The sequence below is a fragment of the Miniopterus natalensis genome, chromosome 1, assembly GCF_054644295.1.
Source record: "Miniopterus natalensis isolate mMinNat1 chromosome 1, mMinNat1.hap1, whole genome shotgun sequence".
NCBI lineage: Eukaryota > Metazoa > Chordata > Mammalia > Chiroptera > Miniopteridae > Miniopterus > Miniopterus natalensis.
The window spans coordinates 53,087,947-53,111,878 of NC_142081.1; the positions used below are offsets into that span (position 1 = coordinate 53,087,947).

A 23,932-nucleotide genomic window follows, 5' to 3' on the forward strand; every position below is an offset into this window, starting at 1 on the left:
GGACTGCTTTCATTTATCTCAGCAATGCTTTCTAGTTTTACTGTATATATGTTGCACATATTTCCCAAATAATATTGTCTATGATATTTATTCAATTTCTGGCTGTTCACTGCTAGTATATAGAAATCACTATAAAAAAATATTTTATATTGATCTTACATCATACATTCTTACTTAATTTACTTATTAATTCTAATATCCTTTTTAAATTTCTTAGGATTTTCTGCATGGACAATTATATCATCTGACAATAAAGAGCATTTTACTTTTTTATCTCCAGTCTATATGTATACTTTTTATTTATTTTGCTTGCCTATGGCTAGGGTCTCTAAGAAAATGTTGACTAACAGTGGTGAGAGTAAGATTCTTGATCTTAGAGGGAAATGTTTGGTTACTTATCCTTAAATAGATTTTGGCTGCAGGTTATTATAGATTCATTTTATCATGTAGTTTCTTTTTCTTCCTAGCTTGCTGTGAGGTTTTGTTTTTGTTTTTTAACATGAAAAGATTTAGGACTTTTACAAATGCTTTTTAAGCATCTATTTAGATGAACATAGTCTTTTAATACATTTAATTACATTGATTGATTTTCAAATGTTAACCCAACCTTGTATTCCTGGAATAAATCCCCTTTGGCTATCATATTAACATTTCATGTACTACTGGATTCAATTTGCTAAATTTTGTTTTCTTTCCTGTACTATCCTATTTCATTTTAGTAATAAGTTTAATGCTTCCTCTACTTCTCTTTTCTAAAAGAGTTAGTGTAAAGTTGGTATTTATTCTTCTTTACATATTTGGTAGAATTCACCCATGAAGCCATATGGGCCTAAAATTTTTTCTGTGTGAAGGTTTTTGACTAAAAATTTAATTTCTCTAATAGATATAATGCTATTCAAATTACCAACTCCTTTTTGAATGCACCTTGTAGTTTTGTGTACATTTTTATTTTATTCCTTTAAATATTTTTTAGTTTTACTCTGGGATGCAATCCAGTTACTTAGAAATACTTTAATCCATTTAAGGCTTGCTTGTAAACTTCATTAGATGGAACCAAAGAAGCCTTTTGTGTGGGCCTATCTTGCTTCTCCCCTACTGGGGCAATACCCTTCTTAGTATTCTACCCCATGCTCTGTATACAGGAGGTTTACCATCTGGCTGTCTCTGGAATAGGAGCTTTGTGTAAACCCCAAGCATTGTTCTGCCTGCTCCTTCCTGTGGTTCTTTACCAATCTCAGGTAAAGATTCAAGGATAATCTCTGAAAATCTCCGGCATTCCCCTTGTATTCATCTGTTTCTTCTACATTATGCTGACCTATGAAATTTAGCTTGCCTTCACTTCCTGAGTGCTGTTCTATTTTCTCAAATCCATGAGAATACTGAGTTCTGATTGGATTCCCACCACTTGCACTAGGGTTTGAAAATTCTTTTTTACAGACAAAATGATGAGACAATTGAAGGGCTCCTTCATTTGTTTCTCTTCTCCTTGGGATTACTTTCCTGTGCTGCCTATTGTCCAACACATGAAAACCATTGTTTTATATTTTTTCTCTAACTTTTTAGTTGTTTAAGAGAGAAAAGTAAATCCAGTCCTTGTTGCTCCATCATAGCTGGAAGTGGCAATGATTATATGTATTTTTAAAAGATTGAGAGAAAACTTAAAAATAACCTTCTATATTTATTCACATATTTACCATTCCTGGTTCCTCATTCCTTGCTATAAATTTGAATTTCCATCTGGTATTATTTCCCTTCAGCCTGAAAATGGCCTTTTAGCAATTTTCATAGTTTGGTTCTGCTAGCAATGAATTTTCTCAAGTTTATATCTCTAGAAATAATGTTCATTTTGCTTTACTTTTGAAGGATATTTTTGCTGGATGTAGAATTCTGGGCTCACTTTTCTTTTGCCTTTCAGCAAGATATTGGTCTGTTGTGTTCTGGTTTGTATTATTTCTAATGAGAAGTCAGACACTATTCTTATCATTTCCCACTGTATCTAGGGTCAGAAGCTTTTCCTCTGAAGAGTCAAATAGTAAATATTTTAGATTTTGTTGGATACATTTAGTCTCTGTCGCCTAATTTTTTTTGCAATTTTTTAAAAATATAAAAACATGCTTAGTTTGAAAGCTACATGGAAAATAGGTCATGAGCTGGACTGGACCTGCAGGTTGTAGTTTGCTGATTCCTACTAGATGTAACGTGCCTTTTTGTGTCTAGCTATTGTTAAGACTTTTTTCTTTATTCTCAGTGTTTAGTAATTTGTCCATGATGTGCTGATATACTTTTCTTTGTGTTCATCCTACTTGGGGTTTCTTAAACTTGTAGTTTGATGTTTTTCACCAAATTTGGAAATTTTTTTGCCGTTATTTCTTCAAATTCTGTTTTATTTTTCTCTGGGACTCCAATTTACATGTATTGTGTTGCTAAATATTGTTCACAGCTCACTTGGATTTTGTTATTTTTTTCAACCTTTTTTTCTGTGTGGTATAGAAAACAATTTCTATTTATTTTATTTTAAGTTCACTCATTTTTTTCTTGTATGGTCTACAATCTACTCTTAAACCCAATAAAATGAATATTTTATTTCATACATTGCACTTTTCAGTTAAGAGTTTTCATTTGGCCTTATTTTTATAGTTATAATTTTTATTCTGAGGTTCTCTTTCTCTATTATGACCACATTTTCATTTAAGTCCTCAGGCATATTTAAAATAGCTTTTTTAAAGTCCTTTTCTGGTGATTCCAATATTTGAATAACTTTGAGATGGATTTCTATTTGCTATTTTTTTCTTGACTATGAGCCACAACTTCTTGTTTCTTTTCATGTCTAGTAATTTCTTATGTATTCTGGGAATTTTGAATGATACTTTGAGGAGACTCTGAATTCTGTTGCATTCCACTGAACAATGTTAATTTATGTTCAAGCAGGCAGTTACTTCAACTGGACTCAAAGTCCAAATAATATTCCAAAGTGGTCGTTGACTATTGAGATGGAATTAGCAATAGGAACTTGTGGTTTAGATTTATTATTTTAGAGTTTTTACTCCTCTCTAGTTCTCTCCCTCTCTCTGCCTTTGTGTGTATTAATACCTTAATCTGTGTGCTGTAGGAATCCCAAGACAGGTCAAGAGCAAAACCAGGATAAAATATGACTGTATACATGCTTGTGTGCCTATATGGCTTTCAAGGAATAAAATAACTTGTGCTCCATGTATACTGATGTCTCAGAATGCTTCTTCTAATCCAAAACACATTTTTTTCTTCTTGACATTTGAGATGCTCACTGTCATGTGGTGGTAATTTTTCTCCAGAATTTTAAACTAAGAGAATTCCTGGTTTTGTTTTTAATGAAGTAAATAGACAGAAGATAGTTAAAATTTGCCTTCCAAAGTGGCATATCTCCCTTTTCAGGACTGGGATGTAAGCAGTTATAGAATACAGTATCTGGAATGACTCAGGATTTACAAGCGAGCTCCCCTTAACCAGTGTATTGTTAGATGATTTACAAATCTGAAGTTTTAATGTTCATTTCTCTTATTATGGTACATCATATAGCCTTTTAAACTCAGATGAAGATCATTTAAAAAATGTTTTTATACCTCTCTACTAATTTTTAAACCCAATTTTCCCTCTTTATCTGGACTGTAAGGTTAAAACATTAACATACTCCATGATGTTTTTATAAACTTTAGTTTAAACCACAAGCAATTTTAAAAATCCTTATAATCGGTTAATTGTAGCTTTTAAGTACCTATGTGCAAATTCCTGCACATGGTGCTGTGGGGAGATAAAAATAAAATAAAGGTAATAGTTACTCAGACACAAGTACAAGTTGATATTCAGCAAATGACATATTCCAGAAATACTTAAAATATTAGCCAGATGGGTGAGCTAGGTAAACTTTAATTTGCACCTCTGTCATTTTGCTACCTGTTCACTGTCACCAGTGCTTAGAGACAATTAAAAATAACCCTTAACACTTGGCAATAAGGTAGCTCTCTGAAAATTAAGCCAGTAAAATCTGGACATTGTGCTTTTCATTACACATTATTGAAAGAAAACCAAGAAATTTGCATGGTTAAAGAATGAGGAAACTCCCAAGATACTAATAAGATAACTAGAGATATAAACTTCCAATGTGGTAGTAATTTAGTGAGTTGTATTATTGTATTGTTGTTAGTTGTATTTTATACTACATGAAGAAAGACTCTATGAACGTAAGTGAAGTAAATAACATGTGGCATGGAATAGAAGTAGCCCCAAGACACAGAAACTGGCAGTGTTTTTAAAGAACTATCCAGATTTGATCATTGTGAATTAGGTTTCATAATTAGGTTTTTACTTTGCTTTGATGTCATGATCACCAAGCAACTTTCTAATTACTCACTTAGCTTTCAAGATCATTTTCCATGGTCTGTCATAGGGTGACCTGCAAATCCCTGCCCCGGATATGTTGACCATTGATTGGTAGCAGTGGTCAAAGGTGTTGGATAGCATTAAAAAGCAATGCTTTTTTATTGTATTATAAAATGTGTTAATATACTCTATTGTGTGACACGGAAATGTCATGGGAGGAAGTGAATAATAAGAATTAGAATACTTCTGAGACAGTCACTAGTTTGAACAGAACATTTGCAACAACTACATTTGCTTCAGCATTGACATAATGCTGTGTAGTGAGGTGTGTTCATTATTCTGTTACTGAACTAGAATTGGTTTACCCATTTGTTCACTGAAAATTTACCTAGGACTTACTCCACACCAGACCCTGTTAAAGGTGCTTTGGGATATGTAAATGAACAAAATAGATAAGATCCTTTTCCTTATAAAACTTATGGCCTAGTGATGAGACAAACACAATGGACTAAGAACACTTTAAGATATGTGATGAGCAGTGAGAAGATTGGACAGGTAAGGTAGAGCCAATGGGTTGACAGCCTTGGATGCTATTTTAAGAAATTTAAATCCAGTTTGAAGTAAGGAGCCAACATGGGTTCTCCGACTGACAACTGACATAGTTACAGACATATTTTAGGAAGATTAAGGAATTAGGTAGCATCTGAGATGAATAGGAACTTGAGACAGAATAATGATTAGGAAACATTTGCTAAACTCCAGACATGAGGTGATGAGGTTGTCGAAGGACCAAGAAAGATGCATCTGTGATGTTGAGAAAGAAGAAACTAGCTGGGTTTTGGTGATACCAGATAGTCAAAGGGAGGTAGAAACATGAATAAAAGCTGACCAAGTTTTGAGCATAAATATTAGACAGAATATTTATCCACTCCCATGTACTGTTGGTTAGAATGTATATTTGGAAAAGCTTCCTGAAAATCAGTTTTTGAATTTGCATTTATAAAGGAATTTTTGGTCCAATAATTCTATTTTTTATAATAATCTAAGAAAATAATCAGAAATATAAATAGGCATGTACAAAAAACTTTATGTTAGTAAAAAAATGGAAACAACCAAAACAACCAACCATAGGAGATCAGTTTAATAAAGAAAAGTAAAGTAAAAGCCCTCTCATCTAGTCTAGTCAGATTCATTAATTGGTTGATTAATAGAAAACATTTTTTAAAGTGGGTATTCATTTAATCGATATATACATGCCTTATTTATTTTATTTCAAACATCACATACATTCATTTGTCAATTTCTAATTCATCAATTTCTAATTCAGGGCTATGGCCTTTCCTCTGAGTATGATTCTAATTATTATCATGCCCATTAAATATTATCTACAATGCCCAGTTTGAGTTTCTATAAAATAAACTGAGAATTCAATATCTACCAAGCAATCTAAGTACATAACTCTGTATTTTTATTACTCTTTTCCTAGTGTCTTCCCATACCTAATTTAACATCTAAGTTTTTCATCACTCTACTTTGTTCATTGCCATTCCGTAAGCTATTCTAAGAACTCTAGCTTCTGTTCTGAGTAATATGGAAAACAATTGCGGTTTTGTCTTTTGTTGTTGTTGTTAATCCTCGCCTGAGGACATTTTTTCCACTGATTTTTTTAGAGAGTGGAAGAGAGGGAGGGAGGAAGAGAGGGAAAGAGAGAGAAAGAGAGAGAAACATTGATGTGAGAGAAACACATCTATTGGTTACCTCCCACACACGCCCCACCTGGGGCCACAGATCGAACCGGCAACCCAAGTATGTGCCCTTGACCAGGATTCGAACCCGGGACCCTTTGGAGCATGGGCCAATGCTCTAACCATTGAGTCACACTGGCCAGGGCAACAATTGCAGTTTTAAACATAAGAATTGCATTATCTGAAATACAATTTAACAGAATTACACTAGCTGCTCTGTTTGAGAATTAACTACTGTGTGTGTGTTAGGGGGGCACATAACGTTTGTGCACTTTATACTCCATAATTATTCCAATGCACTCTTTCTAGTGTTTGCATTTCCTTTTAGCCTTAGTTATGAATAGGAAAAATACGGAGGCGTCTAGGAAAACTAGGGATCCAAAAAGCACTGAAGACTTTAGAATAATACCAGAAAGTATGGAATAAGGTAGGAAGCAACCTAAATATTATGAGGGTGCTTAAGGAAGAAACTAGTTAAAGATGAAGAACTAGGTATAGTTCTTAAGGAGATTCTTCTTCCCTACCCCACTTAGCTAACTGGCTCTCAAGTGTGTAGGCACAGTAGAATTTCCTGGGTAGCTTTTTAAAAGTACCATTGCCTGGGCCCCATCCCAGAGACACTGATGCAATTGGCCTGGGGCAGTGCCTCAAAATAATTTTTTTAAAAAAATTCCAGGTAATTTCAGTGTACATCTAGCAATAAAATCAGTTGTTTTTCAAGTCTTTGGGGGTCGTTTTGTCCTCAGATGGTCTTGAGCAACTTGTGATCGATTGTGTTCCCCATCCAAACTCTCTATGGCTGGAGGAATTTCAGCCGACATCTCTGATCTTTTTCTCTTGAGGGGGAGCAGTGAAGGGACAATTCTCTTCAGGCTGCCTCTGAAGGCAGGGTGGGCCATTTCCTTCATGTGGAGGCAAAGGACTATTGTTAGTTTTACGGCTACATAAAGACTCTAAGGAGGTACAACTTAAGCTAGTAGGCAGTTCAGAACTGTTTTTCAAACCTTTTCTCAGAGAACAGCCCACACAGTATCCCTCAGGGAAAGATCAAGAATGTTACCATATAGAATATACGTACTTCTTTCTCTGCTGAATGCCTCACCACTGAAAGCCATGGATTACCCGTATTAGGCACTAAGGGATCCTGTCCGTGGCAGTGGCCATAAAACCATCCAGTTCATGACTTATGTTAGGCAGCCTTTGAAATGGCCTATGGCCACGTATAATTCCCTCTCCTTGAATATAGGCAGAAGTGATGGAATATTAATTTCAAAATTAGGTTATAAAAATACAGTGGCTTCCGTTTGAGGCATACTTTCTCATTCTCTCTGATTCCTTGCTCTGTGGGAAATAAACTGCCATGTTTAAGTCATGCTATGGAGAGGCCCATGTCTTTAGGAAGTGGTTTTTTGAACCAACAGCCAGTGAGGATCTAAGGTGGATCCCTCTCGGAGTTGAACATTGAGATAATAGATGACTGCATGCCTGGCCAACACCTTGATTGCAGCCTCGTAAGAGATTCTAACTAGAAACACCTCGTAAAACCATGCCCAGGTTCCTGAGCACATAAACTATGGGATAATAAATATTTGCTGGTTAAGTCACTAACTTTTAAGATAGTGTGTTATACAACAACGTATGTGTTATACAGCAATGGCTGGATTGGTCAAGAGAAAGATCTGCCATCTTCAAGCTAAATTTTATTATTCATCTCACATTTTAATCATTAGAATATAAGTTCTGATGATATGAAGAAAATAAATGTATGTAGGTTCTCAGAAATTTAATAATGAGGATTTAGAAACTAAAACCACATAATAATCAGAAAAGAAAAGAAAAATATGAGCCACCTTCTCAGGTGAGAGTAAATACAGGTATTATTAGGAAGAGACTAGGACTTTGCTATTTCTTGCTGCCTGTTAAATCTCCTCAGCTCAAAAGAAATAAATTTTCTTGACACAGCAATCAAAGTTAGAGGGTGAGTGGGAGCACATGTGGGCCTAAAGGAACATCCTCTTCATTGAAAGCAGAAGTTTGGTTGACTAAGTATAGAAGTAAAATAGAGCAGCCTTGCAACAGTGCTGAAAGAGTTAGACATAAAGTTATAATGCACTATTTCATATTAAGACAGGTGTTAAGAACTCTAACCACAGAGACCAATTAAAAAATATTCTCTAAAAACTCTGTTTTGGGGTGATCATGGAAATGGTTAAGGCTGATAACCATCTGGTACCCACAAGTTAATCACAGTGGCCAGAATCTGTTCTGACAGATCAGGGTATATTCTGATTGACCAGTAACCACTCATACTGGTCATTACATATGTTTAATATCATTCTTGTCCATAGTGAACTTTAGATGATGTTTTGGTTTTCTTCAGCCATGTGTCATCTGTGTGTAAAGTTGGACTGTGAGAGGGAGCAAGATCTCTTGTGTTTCATTCATGCCCAAGAGTATGGCACTATGGCAGTGGTATAAATGAAATCACATGATAAAACTTCTACATTTTTCTGATATGTCGCTTTTACTCACTGGTGTCAGTATCATATTAAAGCAAACACAGGTGTATTATGGAATAAAATGCAAAAATTACATGAGTCTTAAGAGAAAGGAGAGTTTCAAAAAAAATTATGTCTTTGGTGGATGACATTAGGCTCTCATTTCCTTTTTTTCTTTTTAAATATATTCCCATTGATTTCAGAGAGAGGAAGAAAAAGGGGGAGAGAGAGAGAGAGAAGCATCAATGATGAAAGAGTCATTCATCAGCTGCCTCCTGCATGCCCCCAACTGAGGATGGAGCCCGAAACCTGGGCATGTTCCCTGACCAGGAATCTAACTTCGAGCTCCTGAATCATAGGTAGATGCTCAACTGCTGAGCCACTCCTGGCCAGGCCGACTCTTATTTTCTACCTCTATTATTGGCATTTCAATGGAAAATTGTGAGAGACACTAATTTAGGGTATTCGTGATTATAGAGTTGCTTTTACTATGGTAGGTCCCATAGTCCATCTCTGTGTTCTTTGTCACTCTAGAGAACCAAAAATGCAAACTCTAAGAGATGGAAACTAAGAATTCATCTCCAGATCTCTTCTCTTCCATCAAGTTTAATTTATAGCCAACTCAAAGGCTGATATATTATAGCTTTTTTATGTAAAAATGTTTTAGTTCACTAACTTCATTGAAAGTATCCGCTTTATTAACTTCTTTTGCTAACAATTTATATTCTTTTAACTTTCCCCTTCCTAATTATTGGAAACCTGTGTATTTAACCAGTATTCTCTTTCAAAGGCCATTTTAAGAAAAGGTTACCCTGTTTATATGGATATTTTGCACAATGCCCTCCATTTGTAAATCAAGGGGTGCATGTAAGAGTTGAATAGGAATTAGGATCAGAGATTGCATCATTTCTCTCATCCTTTTGAGTGAGATCATCACAGTATAGACTAATCAGTTTGTATGTGAATTGCCAAAACATGTCATGTTTGCATGCAAATGTAAATATTATACCCCAATAGAATTTTTTTTAAATGAGACCACTAGCTAATAATCCCAACAGTCTAAGAATAGGAAGCACACACTAAGTGCCCTAGGCTCTTGTGACAGCTCTCTACCTAACCAGGTATGAGACTTTAGACGTATCACAGTTTTAATTTTCTAGTCTGCAGATGAATAAGAGGGACTAAGGCCCCTTGCAGTTTTAAGATTCTAGAATTCTAAGCATATGCAACAAGAGCAGATTTTCTCAAATTTGCATGATAAATGTATAAAAGGAGGAGACAAAGAATTAAAAGTGTTTCTAGAAATGCTCCCAGATTGGAATTAGTGCTTAATATTGGTTTGCTTAATTCAGCCTTGCTGTGTAATTTGATTATAACTATAACTTCATAGACAAAGAATATTTGGTCCTAACAAGCTTGTATCTTGTATGTATATATAGTATTTCTGTTTACATTTCCATGTAATCATGTTTTACCCTAACTTTTAAAAATGAAGTAAAATTAGTCTCAGTATGAATTTTCTTTGATATTCAAACATTGAATCAATTCATATAAAATTGATTATGGATAGACATTCTGCTAGGTACTAAGGAAATAAATATGAGAAAAAATAGGTCCTCCTCTGCCCTCACATGTTCACAAGGCTCCAGTCACAGGAGCTGATCTAGGAATGTAGGCTAATAAGGCCCCTGAGTCAGATAGCAGTTAAAAATATTATTCATGGCATCTCCCCAGAGTATATCTGTAAAGGACAGTTCTTCCTAGCTTCCTGCAGCCTGCTGATAGAGGTGAGCCCCAATTCAGTTGGTTTTCTTGGGGCTCACCTATAATGTATTGCCAGATAGTATTTACATAAAACAGAGGAAATTGAATGGCAAGTATTTTGAAATTAAAACCACCATGCTGAGCATACCAATAGTATAAATTAGATAAACTTTGACCTTCTACTATGAATATATAAAGTGCTACCAAGATCTGCCAGTGGAAGAGTTATGAGTGGGAATTTATTTTTCTGATAAGCCCATTATCTGTAGCCTGATCTCAAGCCTTTATGATATTCCGGGCCTCAATACCCTATTTTGGGCATTAGAGTCTTGCCATCTAACAGCTTTTAATGCTGCCATAGTCCGACTGTCCAGATTTCTAGAGATTAGAAAAATTATTAACTTTAAATACACATGTTTTTAAAATATGGTACTTTTCTACTGATAAGCTCAAATATAGTCTAACTTTAAAATTCTGTAAGTTCTTTTAACTTATACGATTCAATTTCATCAACAAGAGTATGTGGCATAGTTCACATTTTTTTATTGCTCCCTCTGAGGCATCTATTGTGAGATTGCTGCAGGCTGTCATTTTTGTCTGTCATCCAGGATTTGCTGGCCCAAGTGCTGTGTCCTGGACTTGGTGTTGGTCACAAGGGGGAGGGGGCCTTGCAGCTGAGCCAGCCAGTTTTGTTATTGCTTTAGAATTAAAAGCATATGAAACAGATACAGCTTATTAAGGTTGTTTTTTATAAATAACATTAACTTAAATAACAAAACAATAAAGTTCATATACAACTTAAAATAGTTTAATGCTGTAACCACCAAAAAAAAAAAAAAAAGCGCATGATTATTTGTGGGGAAAACATTAAAGCCGTATTCCTGAATATGAATTATACAAAAGATAGATTATATTACTTGAATTTTAACTCTTAGGGATTATAAAATGTTATTTTGTGGCAAGTGAGATGAAGTACAATATTATTATCATTATTGCTATTTTATATACAAGATTTTTGAAGACATCCTTGTAGCAATACCCTTTCTATTTGAGCAGCATTATGAATTTTGTTCCTGTAAATAGGCACAAAAATGTTCTAATCATACACTTTTTTGAAACTAACAATTTGATTCAATTCCATAATAGAATTTTTGAGAATAATCCTTCTTTTCTGATTAGAGTTTAAGTGAATTATAATTTTTCACTAGAAAGAATTTCAACTACTGCTCATCTTCTATAGTTAGCATTGGCTTGATTATCTGACAAATCATTCCAGCAGCCTTTAGGTCTGACATATCTTATATAACATCATCTGCATTATTATTATTATAGCAGCCATTTAATAAGCAGAAAAGTATTTAAATAATCATTATCAGATAATCAAATCTAACATATTCTTAAGGGTAAATTAATTTAAGAAAAAAGCATTACTATTACTAACATCATGATTGTACAACCAGTTTTACAATTTTTTACAACTTTTAGTTACTAAATCTGATTTTTGTGTTTATTTTTCAAATCTTTCTTTAATGCAGTCTCTTAAAATAAACATAAATGCGCAAGTCCAGCTTGATCAGTTTTTCAGTAGTTTTCCAGCCTTTCTTGGTTACTTAAAGAGAAAAGAAAAGAAAAGAAAAAGAAAACAGTCCACTTAAAGAAATCTCCCTGCTGGAACTGGTTTCTTATACACCATATATGATTAGGTTATTGCCATAGGAAGAAAGTGAGCTGTTTTTTGTTCTTTCTTCGTTTTTTTCCCTTTTACAGGAACCCCCTTTTGGTTTAAGGCAACAAACATTTCTCCTCCACTGTGTGTCCATTTAGCTGATGCATATGTGTTGTAATGGTTTTCCAGAATTAATTCTTTGAAGTTGCAATCTTCATTGCATTCTTTCTGTTAAAACAACAAACAAACAATATTATCCAAATGTTTTTAGAGGGGCTCAATTAAACAAAGAGTACACAGTAATATTTGGTAGAATTAAAACATATATGACTTTTTCTGAGTGGGCATAATGTAGTTTCTTTGATATAGGTTAGCATGCTTGCAAAAAAAATTTTTTAAAGTGACATGCATTTAGTTAGGCAACATAGCTTTGAACATGGAGCTTTTGGCAGTCAGTTGCTTCTGTCCTTTAATATTAGGAGCCATTTACCCCTAATTAGCAGCTCTCATATTACTGTGCCCAAGTCACTCATTCCCTAACCACTGAGACTCTGATATAATTAGCAGAGCCTCTGCCTCCCGCAGTTGAAAGACATATTTCACAACCTTTCCCATTTACTGCTGCCCTGTCTGTGATAGTGATGGAAAATAAAAGGCTATTTATTTGTTGGTCCTCCAATTATTCATTCATTCAGCTAAACCTATATTTTTATGTAACTAGTCTGTGCCAGGCATTGTACTGGGCTGTGGGATTACAAAGGAAAGCCAATTCTACTTTACTACTGTGGGATGAACTGCTCCATATTTCACATCGGAATAAAGTGGCAGCGATGGGAGTGCCTGCGGCTCAAAGCCCATGACTCTGAGATTGATGTTGATAAACAAACTCCTGAATTTCCCCCCGAAGAATTTTCATGTCAGCAATGTGCAAATTGGGTGAACTTTAACAAAAAGAGCTTTAACACAGATGGGTGGGAATTTTAGATTTTAAGTATCTAAAATGCAAATGGCATGTTAGAGCTGGAAGAATTCTTAGAGGTTAATTTAACTCATTTTACAGATGAAGAAACCAAAGTCCAGAGAGCTTTGCAATTTGTCCAAAGCCTCACAGAAAACATTTTTCTTAATGCTTGAATATAAAATTTCATAATGACATTATTAAATTACATGGTTAGAGAGAGATTAACTCTAATTTTACTTGTCAGAAAGGCAAGATGTTCTTAATAAAAATAAGTTTGGAAAATTAAGGCTAAGCTATCAATTATTAATACCTTTGCATAGAGTTTTCCTTCCTTGTTCATTGCAAGAAAATATTCACTTTCCACCCCTTTGATTGCCACAATTCCAACCTCCACTGTCCTGATTTCCATAATATCTGTAAGGAATCACAGAAAGATATGTCAATTATTCATTCAGCTGTGCAGATTGTGCAAGAATGACCATTTGTCTTTATTTCTGTTTCAATTGGAAGTTGTTAAGATTATTAATGGGATTATTTACTTAGCACATACACACAAACACCAGATTTCTAGTTCTTACTAAATATGCACAAACTATTCATGTTTTTCCTTTGTAGAAAACTATACTTATCTGGATTCAATGAAATAGTTACATATTTGAATTTAGCTTCTTCTTCTCTAGAATTACATTTCTAATTTACAAGAATAATAATAACAGTAATAGCTATGGTTTAATGAACTCATACCACATGCTAAGAATTGTTCCAGTGCTTATGTATCAACACATGTACTGATCACCAGGACTATGAGGCTTGTACTCTTCTTATCCCCAACTTACAGATCAAGAAGCTCAGCCACAGAGAAATTTAGTAATTTGCCCAAATTCTCTCAGCTGGTAGGTGGCATAAGGGAATTTTGAACCCAGATGGTCTGGCTCTTAATCGTTACATAATACTATAAAAGTATATAATAAGCTAACATCTTTACTTTTCTACTTCAACTTTATCTTAAAAATTTTTGCTAACAGAATCTCTCTTGAATATACTGAAATTGAATAAAAATCCAGTTAAAGCAGTTATAAAGGATGGTAGACAGAGCCTAACCTTCAAAAGGGATTATTAGTCAGTTTTTTGATACATGAAAAGATAACTTAAAGCCAAATTATGAATCCTACTCATATGTTATTTTATAAATGTGTACCTTTCTAAGTAATTGCTTAATCTTTGTTGAAATTAGTTTTACAAAACATGTAGTTACCACAAGAATGTTAACCTATTATTTTTTATTATGTATCTTTTCCTTAAGTGCTGTATTTTAATGACTTACATTAAATACAGTAAAACCTCAAGAAATTTTTAAAGATGACTTGGGAATTAAAAGTTTAGTGAGCCTTTTTATGTAATTGCTGGTAATTATACTTTCCATACGAAGGTGCAAACATGAGGCATTCTCTCTCCTGTGCCGCACACAATACAAAGAAAACTCCAAGTCAAAATTTTCTGCAAAAGCTGTTTTCTGAAATAATCATTTAATTAAATGGAAGTCTGATGCTTCTACTTCTTCCTCTCACTAACTCTTTATGCTCACATTTTCTTACCTGCAGAATAAAATAGTTGCCCCCTTCCTCGGAACTCATGTGGCCTAGCTAATATTTGTTACCCGCCTCACACGTGCCGCATGCAGAAGCCAGTTCCCAGTCTACTGTGCTTAACACCTGTCGGGGCTCAACCAGCCTAGTTCTACAGCTGCCCAGCTAGAAACTGGGCTCTATGAAGAAAATGCAAAGGACTGGATATTAATCTTTTTAAGTATTTATGAAGCATTGTCAGATGTATAGCACTGTACTGTAATTTTAGGATAAAATTTAAGAAAAAAGTGCCTAGGTTTCTGAATTCCAGAAGCTAAAATATAATATAAGCAGCAAATGCATCTGTAGATCTACCTTAACTGAAAGAGAGAAAAAAAGCTTTTTGGAAAACACAGCCCCAAAGAGGAGGCTAAGGGAAATCTTAGCAGTTGTTTACAAACACACGAAGGTCGTGATGCTGAGGCAGTTGTGCAGCATGTAACAAATCACCGAGAGCCAGTTCTGTGCCAGGTCACCTCAGAGACACGCCCTGCCCTCTGGGAGTGCTGAATCTGGTTAACTAACTCCACTTTGTGTTCATTAAAGAAATATCAAAGGGAAATCATTTACTCTGCCACAGAATCCGGTTAGGTTAAATTTGTACTAATCCAATGAATAATACTGAAGAATTCACTGATTTTACATACTTGTAATACCGTCAACGCTGAGTAAACATATCTATTTAAGGACATATGGAGTAGTTAGTCTCTAAAGATCTTACCACTGCAAGATTATATGAAGTCAATGCTTTCCTTATTTTCAAGTCCATTTACTCCTGCTTTTCCGCCCTTTATTCAATGTTATATTTTTTCTTAAATAGAAAGAAGAGTACTAATAAAGAGGCTAAGTATATCTTTCATGCCTAGTTGTAACTGGGGAATGGAAGATGTAATGTTTGCTGGGTTTTCTTGTATAGACCAGCTGTCCACACTATGTAACTGTGATAGAGGTATTGTTAATTATATGTCCAGTCATGACAATATGTTCATATTATCCCACCTCCAAACTCTTTTTCTCTCTATCCCTTGCCTGTCCATTGCCCATCTTATTTTTGTTGCACTCTAATACTTAATAGGTGATGAGCATTGTTAATTGTATCCCTCCACATATCTGGGTTAATGATATCAAAAAATCTTCAGATTTTTTAACAACCCAGTTCAACAGTGAGCAAAATATCGGAACAGATGCCTTATCAAAGTAGATACATGGATGGCAAATAAGAATATGAAAAGGTGCTCAATCTTTAAAGATTCTACCTTTAACTGAGATTAAAATATACTTGAAAATGGTAAGGTTCTGATTCAGGAATGTTCTTAATTGTTTGATGTATTTAAGCAATCTCTTTCCTAGGAAATCAATAGATTTAAAAGTAGAATGATTGGAATTTAATGAACAAACTACACTACCAAACAAAATAGACACAGACTCATAGATAGAGAGTAGCCAGACAGCTCTGGTGGGGGTGGCGGTAGGGGGTGGAGGTACTGAGCGAAAAAGGAAGGGAAGGGAAGGGAAGGGAAGGGAAGGGAAGGGAAGGGAAGGGAAGGGAAGGGAAGGGAAGGGAAGGGAAGGGAAGGGAAGGGAAGGGAAGGGAAGGGAAGGGAAGGGAAAGGAAGGGAAAGGAAGGGAAAGGAAGGGAAAGGAAGGGAAAGGAAGGGAAAGGAAGGGAGAGAACTCATGGACATGGACAAGTGTGGTGATTGCAGGTGGGTGGAGGTGGAGGAGGGCATAGAGGGGATAAATGACGATGTAAAAGTAAAATAAATAATAAGAAGAATAAAATTAGAATGCCTGGGAGTATTAAGTAGTGTTGGCAAAATCAATACTCTATCAACCCTGACTGTCTAGTCTGTTCTTCCCCATGTACTGTGCCCTCTTTTATTAAAAAAAACACACAAAAACCCCAAGAGCGAAGAAACTAAAGTGACCACAAGTGCACAATGGGGGGAAGTGATGTTCCTACAGATCCACAAAGATCTGTAGACAAATTGACTATGTAAGCTTATGATACCCTGCCCTACAAACCACAAGCCAGGCAGTTGATCATAAAATATAATATAAAAATGTGTAGTGTGCCAATATTAAATTAGCCACCCAAATAAGCTAATTGTGCATAGTTTTTGTCTACTGTATATCTTTTCTTTATGTAAGACAAATATAAGAGTTTGTCTTTTTTGGGGGGGTCTGGATTTATGTTTAAGAGAAGTTTATGTGTCTAAGTGACATAGTAAATTTGTTTCCAAAGATGAAAGGCATATTATGTGGGTACATTGAATTGTTAATGACTGCGGTAGCATAATGATAGAGTTCAAAGATAAATAAATAAAAGAGAGAGCACATCTCACACAATAGAACATGAAAAATGAAACAACATGTCAAGTGAATCGGTCATTTAGCCTTGTTAACAATATTTTTGTTAAAAATATTTTCAACCATAGAGTCAATTTATTACTTAGTATGTCACCCTTACAAACTAGAAAAAAATGCCCAAAATGTCTTCCCTAAATTTTTTTTCTGTGAATAATTTCTGTTATGTTACCTGTTATATTACCTAAATATTTTTGCTTATTTATTGTTGAAACCTGATTCACATTTGGACTCAGAAGTGAGGAACCGTGGTTTATATTGCTATTACTTCAACATCTACTTCCAGAATTTTAGATGTTCCCCTAATGTATTTAAAAAATTAATGCTAATTCTTTGTTCTCATTATCAACAGCATTTATGATTATAAAGTGTTTTAATGTTCCTGTTTGAAAAAAAAATATTTTTATTAATAATTTGTTTTTAAATCAGTTTTAGGTTCACAACACAACTGAGGGGAGTACAGAGATTTCCCACAGGCCCCCTACCCCCACACATGCATAGCCTCCCCCATTATCAACATCCCCTACCCAAGTGGTACTTTTGTTACAATTAATGAACCCACATTGACAGGTCATTATCACCTAAGGTCCATTGTTTACATTATGGTTTACTCTTAATGTTACACATTCTGTTGGTTTGCACATGTATCTGTCATTGTATCATGCAGAGTAATTTTACCACCCTAAAAATATGTGCTCTGCCTTTTCAACCCTCTCCCTTATACCCAACCCCTGGCAACCACTGATCTTTTACTATCTCCATAGCTTTGTTTTTTCCAGAACGTTACATAGTTAGAACCATAGAGTAGGTAGCCTTTTTAGATTAGCTTCTTTCACCTAGTCATATGCATTTAAAGTTCCTCCATGACTTTTCATGAATTGATAGCAGAAAAAATATCTTTCATGTCTCATCACACAGAAATCTACCCCTCTCTCCCATCCCAGTTCCTTAAATATTTCTTTTCCCTGAAACTTTTAAGCTTTATATTTAAAAGTTTAGAGGGGACATATATTAACATATATGTGCCAGCGTGATAACTAATAATTACTTTAAAGTTGAAAATAAGTGGCGGCAATGGTTTAATGGTTATTAGGCCAATCAGAACATTTAAATTTGTCCTTGACCATTTTAAATATACTTTCTTGGGCACATTAAAACTAAGAATTGGTATCAACAAAGATCAAAAACATTTTTAATGTTAAACGACTTTTATGAGTATCTGTCAAGCCTGGATTTTTGAGTGTGAAATCTTAACTACTATATATTTATGTTACATTTAAGGCTAAGGATTCCATTTATTATTCCATTAAAGTACATACAAATACAAACATTTATACAAAAAATATATCCAGTATATCCAAAACAAATACTCTTAAAGCTTGACAATAAGAAAATAAGCAATCCAGTTAAAAAGTGGGCAAAAAAACCTGAAGAGATGCCCCTGAAAGAAGAGTCACACATGGCAAATAAGCATTTGAAAATCTGCTCAGCATCATATATCAGTAGGAGATTGCAAGTTAAAACAACTATTAGAATGGCTAAAATCTAAAAACTGACAACACCATATGCAGACAAGGATGCAGAGCAACCGGAACTCTCTTTCATTGTTAGTGGGAATGCAAATGGAATAGCCATTTTGGAAGACAGTTTGACAGTTTCTTACTGAATACTAAACATACTCTTATCATGCAATCCAGCAGTCCTGCCTCTAGGTATTTACCCAATTGTTTTAAAAACTCATGTCCACACAAAAACCTGAACATGAATGTTTATAGCAGAGTATTATTCATAATTGTCAAAACTGGAAGTAACCAAATGTTCTTCAGTATATGAATGGATAAACAAACTACGGTAAATCATACTTTGAAGTATTTTTCAGCATTAAAAGGACGTGAACTATTAAGCCACAAAGACATGGAGAAACCTTACATGGGTATTGCTAAAAGAAAGAAATCAGTCTGAAAGGCTACATACTGTATGATTTCAATGGTGTGACATTCTGGAAAGGGTTAAACTACACAGACAGGGGTTTGGGGAGAGATGAGAAGGGATGGAATGTGAAGAATGGGATTTTTAAGGCAGTGGAACTATTCTTTATGATATTGTAATAGTGGATACATGATGTTATACACTTGTCAAAACAGAACTCCCTACAGAAAAGAGCAAACTTTAGTGTAAACTATGGACTTCAGTTAACAATATGTGTCTCACCAATATTGACTCACCAATTTTAACAAATTTACCACATTGATGCAAGCTGTTAATAATAGAGGAACTGTGAGGGGAGCTTGAGGTGGTAAAATGGGAACTACTATCTATTCAATTTTTCTGTAAATCTAAAACTGTTCTAAAAAAGCCTATCAATTAAAAATACAGCCTAGATTTCAATGAACAATATGATATGATTGTGTGAGACACTATTTATACTGGCATTTTTTATTACTTATTCTTGTCCCAAATATGTAGTACATCTGGGGTTTATTATTAGTTACTCTTCATAATGCCGTCAGTGATGGATTAAGATCTGCCTACCAGGTTGATGACTTCTCTTTGTGAAATATGGACAGTTATGAAGAGTAAGATGATATTGCAAACACACTCTGGGAAGTGTAGGAAATACAAATATTCTACATACAGACCACTGCTACACTTGTATATGTGAGGTATCTCTCAGGTGCATTAGGATGGAAAAATCACTGAGATCCAGTAATATTTTAGAAACTTGATCTGATTATTTTAATTGTGATGTCATCAAAATATCTGGACATGAATAAAATATGTATCAACATTCAGTTAGAATTTTCTCTTCCTACCGAAAAAGAAAATGAATGATATCCAGCAGTATATGCCAATTGCTAAAAAGAATGGGATGGAAAGTCACTTCAATAGAAATTCAGAAGGAAGAGGTGTTGCATATCCTAGGTGATCAACGGAGGAGTTGAGGAACAGATAAAGCTTGAGTGAGATCTTGAAGGATGGATGAAGTTGAAAGAGGTGAAATGAAAACATAGGGTGGAAACATAGTGCTAAGTGAAAGAGACAAGTATATGTAAGACCACTGAGGCAAAGATTCCAGCCATGTTCAGAAGATTGAAACTACAGCTCTCTGGAGTAAGAAGTGTCTCTAAGTAATAGAAGGTGGGAAAGGAGCTAGGACTGGGTTGTTGAGGCCCTTATTGTCCATTTAAGGAATTTTAAGTTTTGTTTGTAGACAATGAGGAGTCATTGGAGGTTGGAAATTTGAAAAATGTCAGAATATAAATTGTGTTTTAAGAAAATTAATTAGATGTGCAGTGTAGATAAGAGAAAATGACAAAAACGGTGTAAGCCCAGCTTTCTTCCTAATGTTGTCAGTTGATGTGCACATTGACCTATAATGTGTTATTGTTGTGATTTTTTTAATAAATTAATACATAAACAATTTTTAAATGTCTCACTTTAAATTTCTAACACAGGAAATAGCAGTAATTATAACCCATGTGAAAAATAAAAGCTCTTTGAAATCCTCAATAGCTTTTAAGAGTTTTAAAGTGTCTCAAGACTAAAAAGTTTGAAAACAGCTTTTCTAAATTAATTCTGTTTTTCTTCGTGATTTAGTTTTTGCAATTTGACTGTACTTTGAATATTGTACCCATATATTTGTGCATTGAATATCTTTGGCTATTTTATATAACTCTATACACATGGGCTTATAAATTAAAACTCCATGGCTCATGCATACAGAAATGCTCAATGTGCTCCAAACTGTTTGGAGAATTTCTTAATGATATTTAAAAGTATCAAGTTGCAAATTGTAATTAAATTATGTAAGTAAATAGTAGACTATGCAAAATATTCATGTTTGATCAGCTTGGCTACTAGTTTAATGTTAGTATGGCTTTAATTAAATAATAAGGCTAAGGTATATATTTATACTGCTATGATTTTTATACACTGACATAATCACAAGGATAGCAAAGAATTCTTCTAAATATGTACTGTATTTTTGACATATTAAAATCCTCTAAGTCAGTATTGTTTTTCACATATCCTGCATGTAATTGCTCCAGTTATTATTGTGTGTGTGTGTATGTGTGTGTGTTTGCTATTATAAGTTCAAAAGAATTGCCCTCAAAGGGCAGTAGACTCTTGATTCTATCTCCTCCTAGTTTCCCTTGGACATCTTCAGTCCTTCTCTTCCTTGCTTTTTAATTACAGAAGTCCACTTTCCAATTTTTTTTCTTAATCAGGGCTGTTTTAAGATCTTCATAGGTCCTAGGTACTGTTATTTCCTGAGACCACCCTACACAGATCAAATGTTAAAATACATGCATATTTCTCATTAGATACAATATTTTGTAATTATTTCAAAGTTTGCATAAATTTTCTTTTGAAATTATTTGGCCTAAAGGAACTCGTTGAATTCACCATTACCTATACATTTTTCTATAAATATTGTACCTTCTTAGGAATTCTTACAAAGTGAAAAATATTATCAAGTTATTTTCAAATGTTATAAAAAAGTTAATAAATTTTATAAATAATGAAATTAGCTTACTGGTATGTTCTATATGTTAAATATTTATTGATGTCCATTTTAATTTTATTTTCAAATTTTGTTGCCGGTATAAAATTTTCAATATATTTTCAAGCCCTTAAAGTTTTCATAGGCTCTAGGCTCTCTATGGGCCAGTTGAATAAAATGCCCCTGCTCCTAACTCTGAAATCTTTTCAAAAGACTACCCCAGTTCCCTTTCACTAGCACCATTTTTCTTTAGTGTATAGAGTAAATCTCACTTTTCTTCAGTTTAACTCTGGCATTCTAACTGCTAATCTCTTTATTGGCTTTCTCTCCTCAGGATCATCAGTCACCTCCTAAGTGCCAAATTCAAGGGTTTTTTTTTAATAACCATAACTTTCTTCTGTGCATCTTTTGGCACACTTGGTATCTCTTGTTCTAACCCTAAATCTCACTATTTTTCTAGTCCTGCACTACTCTGATTAATTTACCCCAAAATGATTACTTTTATGTAACCATATCTATGGGTCTTTTTTGCTCACTCAGTACATTGCTTTTATACTTAAAAGTCTTTTTTTCCCATTTCACTGTCTGAAATACATTTTATTCCAGCTCCTATAGTTTTAGTTTTAAGTATATCTTTTAAATTCATCTGGAATTAATTTTGGGATATGGTGCAAGATGAAACCCTAAACTGATGCTTTATTCCTGAAAATACCTAGCCATTTTTTTCAACACTTTTTATTAAATATTCCTTTTTTTTTTTTTTTTACTGATGCAATGCCTGTCTTTTGCCTTATACTAGTTATCTTGTTTTGTCTCATCGATTTATCTATCTGCTATATGGACATTAATTTATTGTACGCTACTAATTTTGAAGTGGCTCATTACATTTATGGGTAGCTCGGATCCTAGGTGTTACTAAATGTGTGTATATGCAGAATAAATCAATACCTTTCCACATAGAGGCCCTTCAGAGAGATGAAGATATTGGTTATGCACCTCATGAGGCAAAACATCTGTAGCTCCATCAGCCCTGCCTCATCCAGTGTGGATTCCATGCTCCTCACCAGCTATCCCATTTACTAAAACCAGCTGCTCACCAATATAATAGTCTAAGGCAGAATATTATTTGTCGTTTTTCTCAATATAGACCATAAACCACAGTAACTTTATGTCACCATCTTTTTAAAGAGCTTTTTGTCTCTTCATTATTTTGAAGTTTTGATATAATAAAAAGTGCGCCTTTCAAAATGAAATTTTGTTTCAGATTAGTATATTTTTCAAGGTTATTTATAAAGTCTGTTTATAACATCATATTTTATATATAAAGACATATGTCAACTATTCCCTTTTAATGAACAATGAATGCTTCTTTATTTTCTTTAAATTAATTATGCAAAACAGAATGGTTGGTGAACAAATAAATTTCAAAATTGCATTACGTGGTATGTGCAAATTAAAAATATATTGAAATAAATGTAAATTAGAATATAAATGTTATAGCATTAAAGATGTTGACACACTTTCTTATTCTGATCTGGAATACTTCCAGTCTGTGCTTTAAAAAGTTCACTCACTTATTTCTACAAGTTTATATAGTTTCTAACTTATGATATAGAAGAAATGCTATCATTCTGCTCTTTGCAAATAGTGCTTCACAAATAAAGTATTGCAAGTGAACAGAATCATCATACCCGCCCCACTGATGAAGCCAGTTCCTATGATTGTCACAATATTTTCTGCAACACACAAAATTATTTAACAAATATTTGTTGAGTATTTACTCTTACCAGACCCCATTCTAGGCACAGGTACTTTACTGACTTGAAGAAATTACCTAAAAATGAATTGTGGAGTTATCTTTATATTTCTTATTAACTTATGTTTAAGTCATGATCTTTATGCTTCCCATTGTTAACCAACAGCCTGCTAAGGTTATAAATTTAACAGCATATGACAGTGAACCTATTTATATGATAGTGAAAACAATGATGATTTGATTAAATAATGAAAAGATGAGGAAACTAGGTCATGAACAAATTTATCTCTTCTCTCTCATCGCCAAGCATTCGTATTTGATAAAACTATGGAGACACTTAAGCTATTCTTTTCTAAAATGGACAAATATAAATTTATTTTTTAAAAACTATATAGAAATTAGAAACGATTATTTTATGTCTTTTGTTAAATTAATCCCCTAAGCACCTTGGAAACTTCTGGGTAGTACACATACAATTTCTTGAGGAGGAGTGAGTTAAATTTCTTAATTCAACCTAATATTATGCAAACTACTTTAGAAGTAGGGATATATTGTGGCTTATATTAAGGTTGCAAAATGCCCAGAGCTTCCTTCGTGTGAGTAAATCACATCTATGTTCTGTTGTCACGCGACTCATGTTTTCACCGAAGTTTGGATCTTTATATTTCTGTCTAATACTTAGTATTCCTG

The 23,932-nt window shown here is 34.1% G+C and overlaps 2 protein-coding genes across 2 annotated transcripts in view; one reads left to right on the forward strand and one right to left on the reverse strand.

The window, feature by feature from the left end:
- Positions 1-23,932, forward strand: part of FAM227B (family with sequence similarity 227 member B) — a 188,987-nt gene that overhangs the window by 55,177 nt on the left and 109,878 nt on the right. The window lies entirely within an intron of this gene.
- FGF7 (fibroblast growth factor 7) overlaps positions 11,092-23,932 on the reverse strand; it is a 58,985-nt gene continuing 46,144 nt past the window's right edge. Inside the window, exons 3-4 of the mRNA XM_016210142.2 lie at positions 13,301-13,404; positions 11,092-12,257 (exon numbers count right to left, since the gene is read on the reverse strand). Of these exons, the coding sequence (XP_016065628.1) occupies positions 12,063-12,257; positions 13,301-13,404 (299 nt within the window). The 3' untranslated portion in view covers positions 11,092-12,062. The remainder of the gene's footprint in view (positions 12,258-13,300; positions 13,405-23,932) is intronic.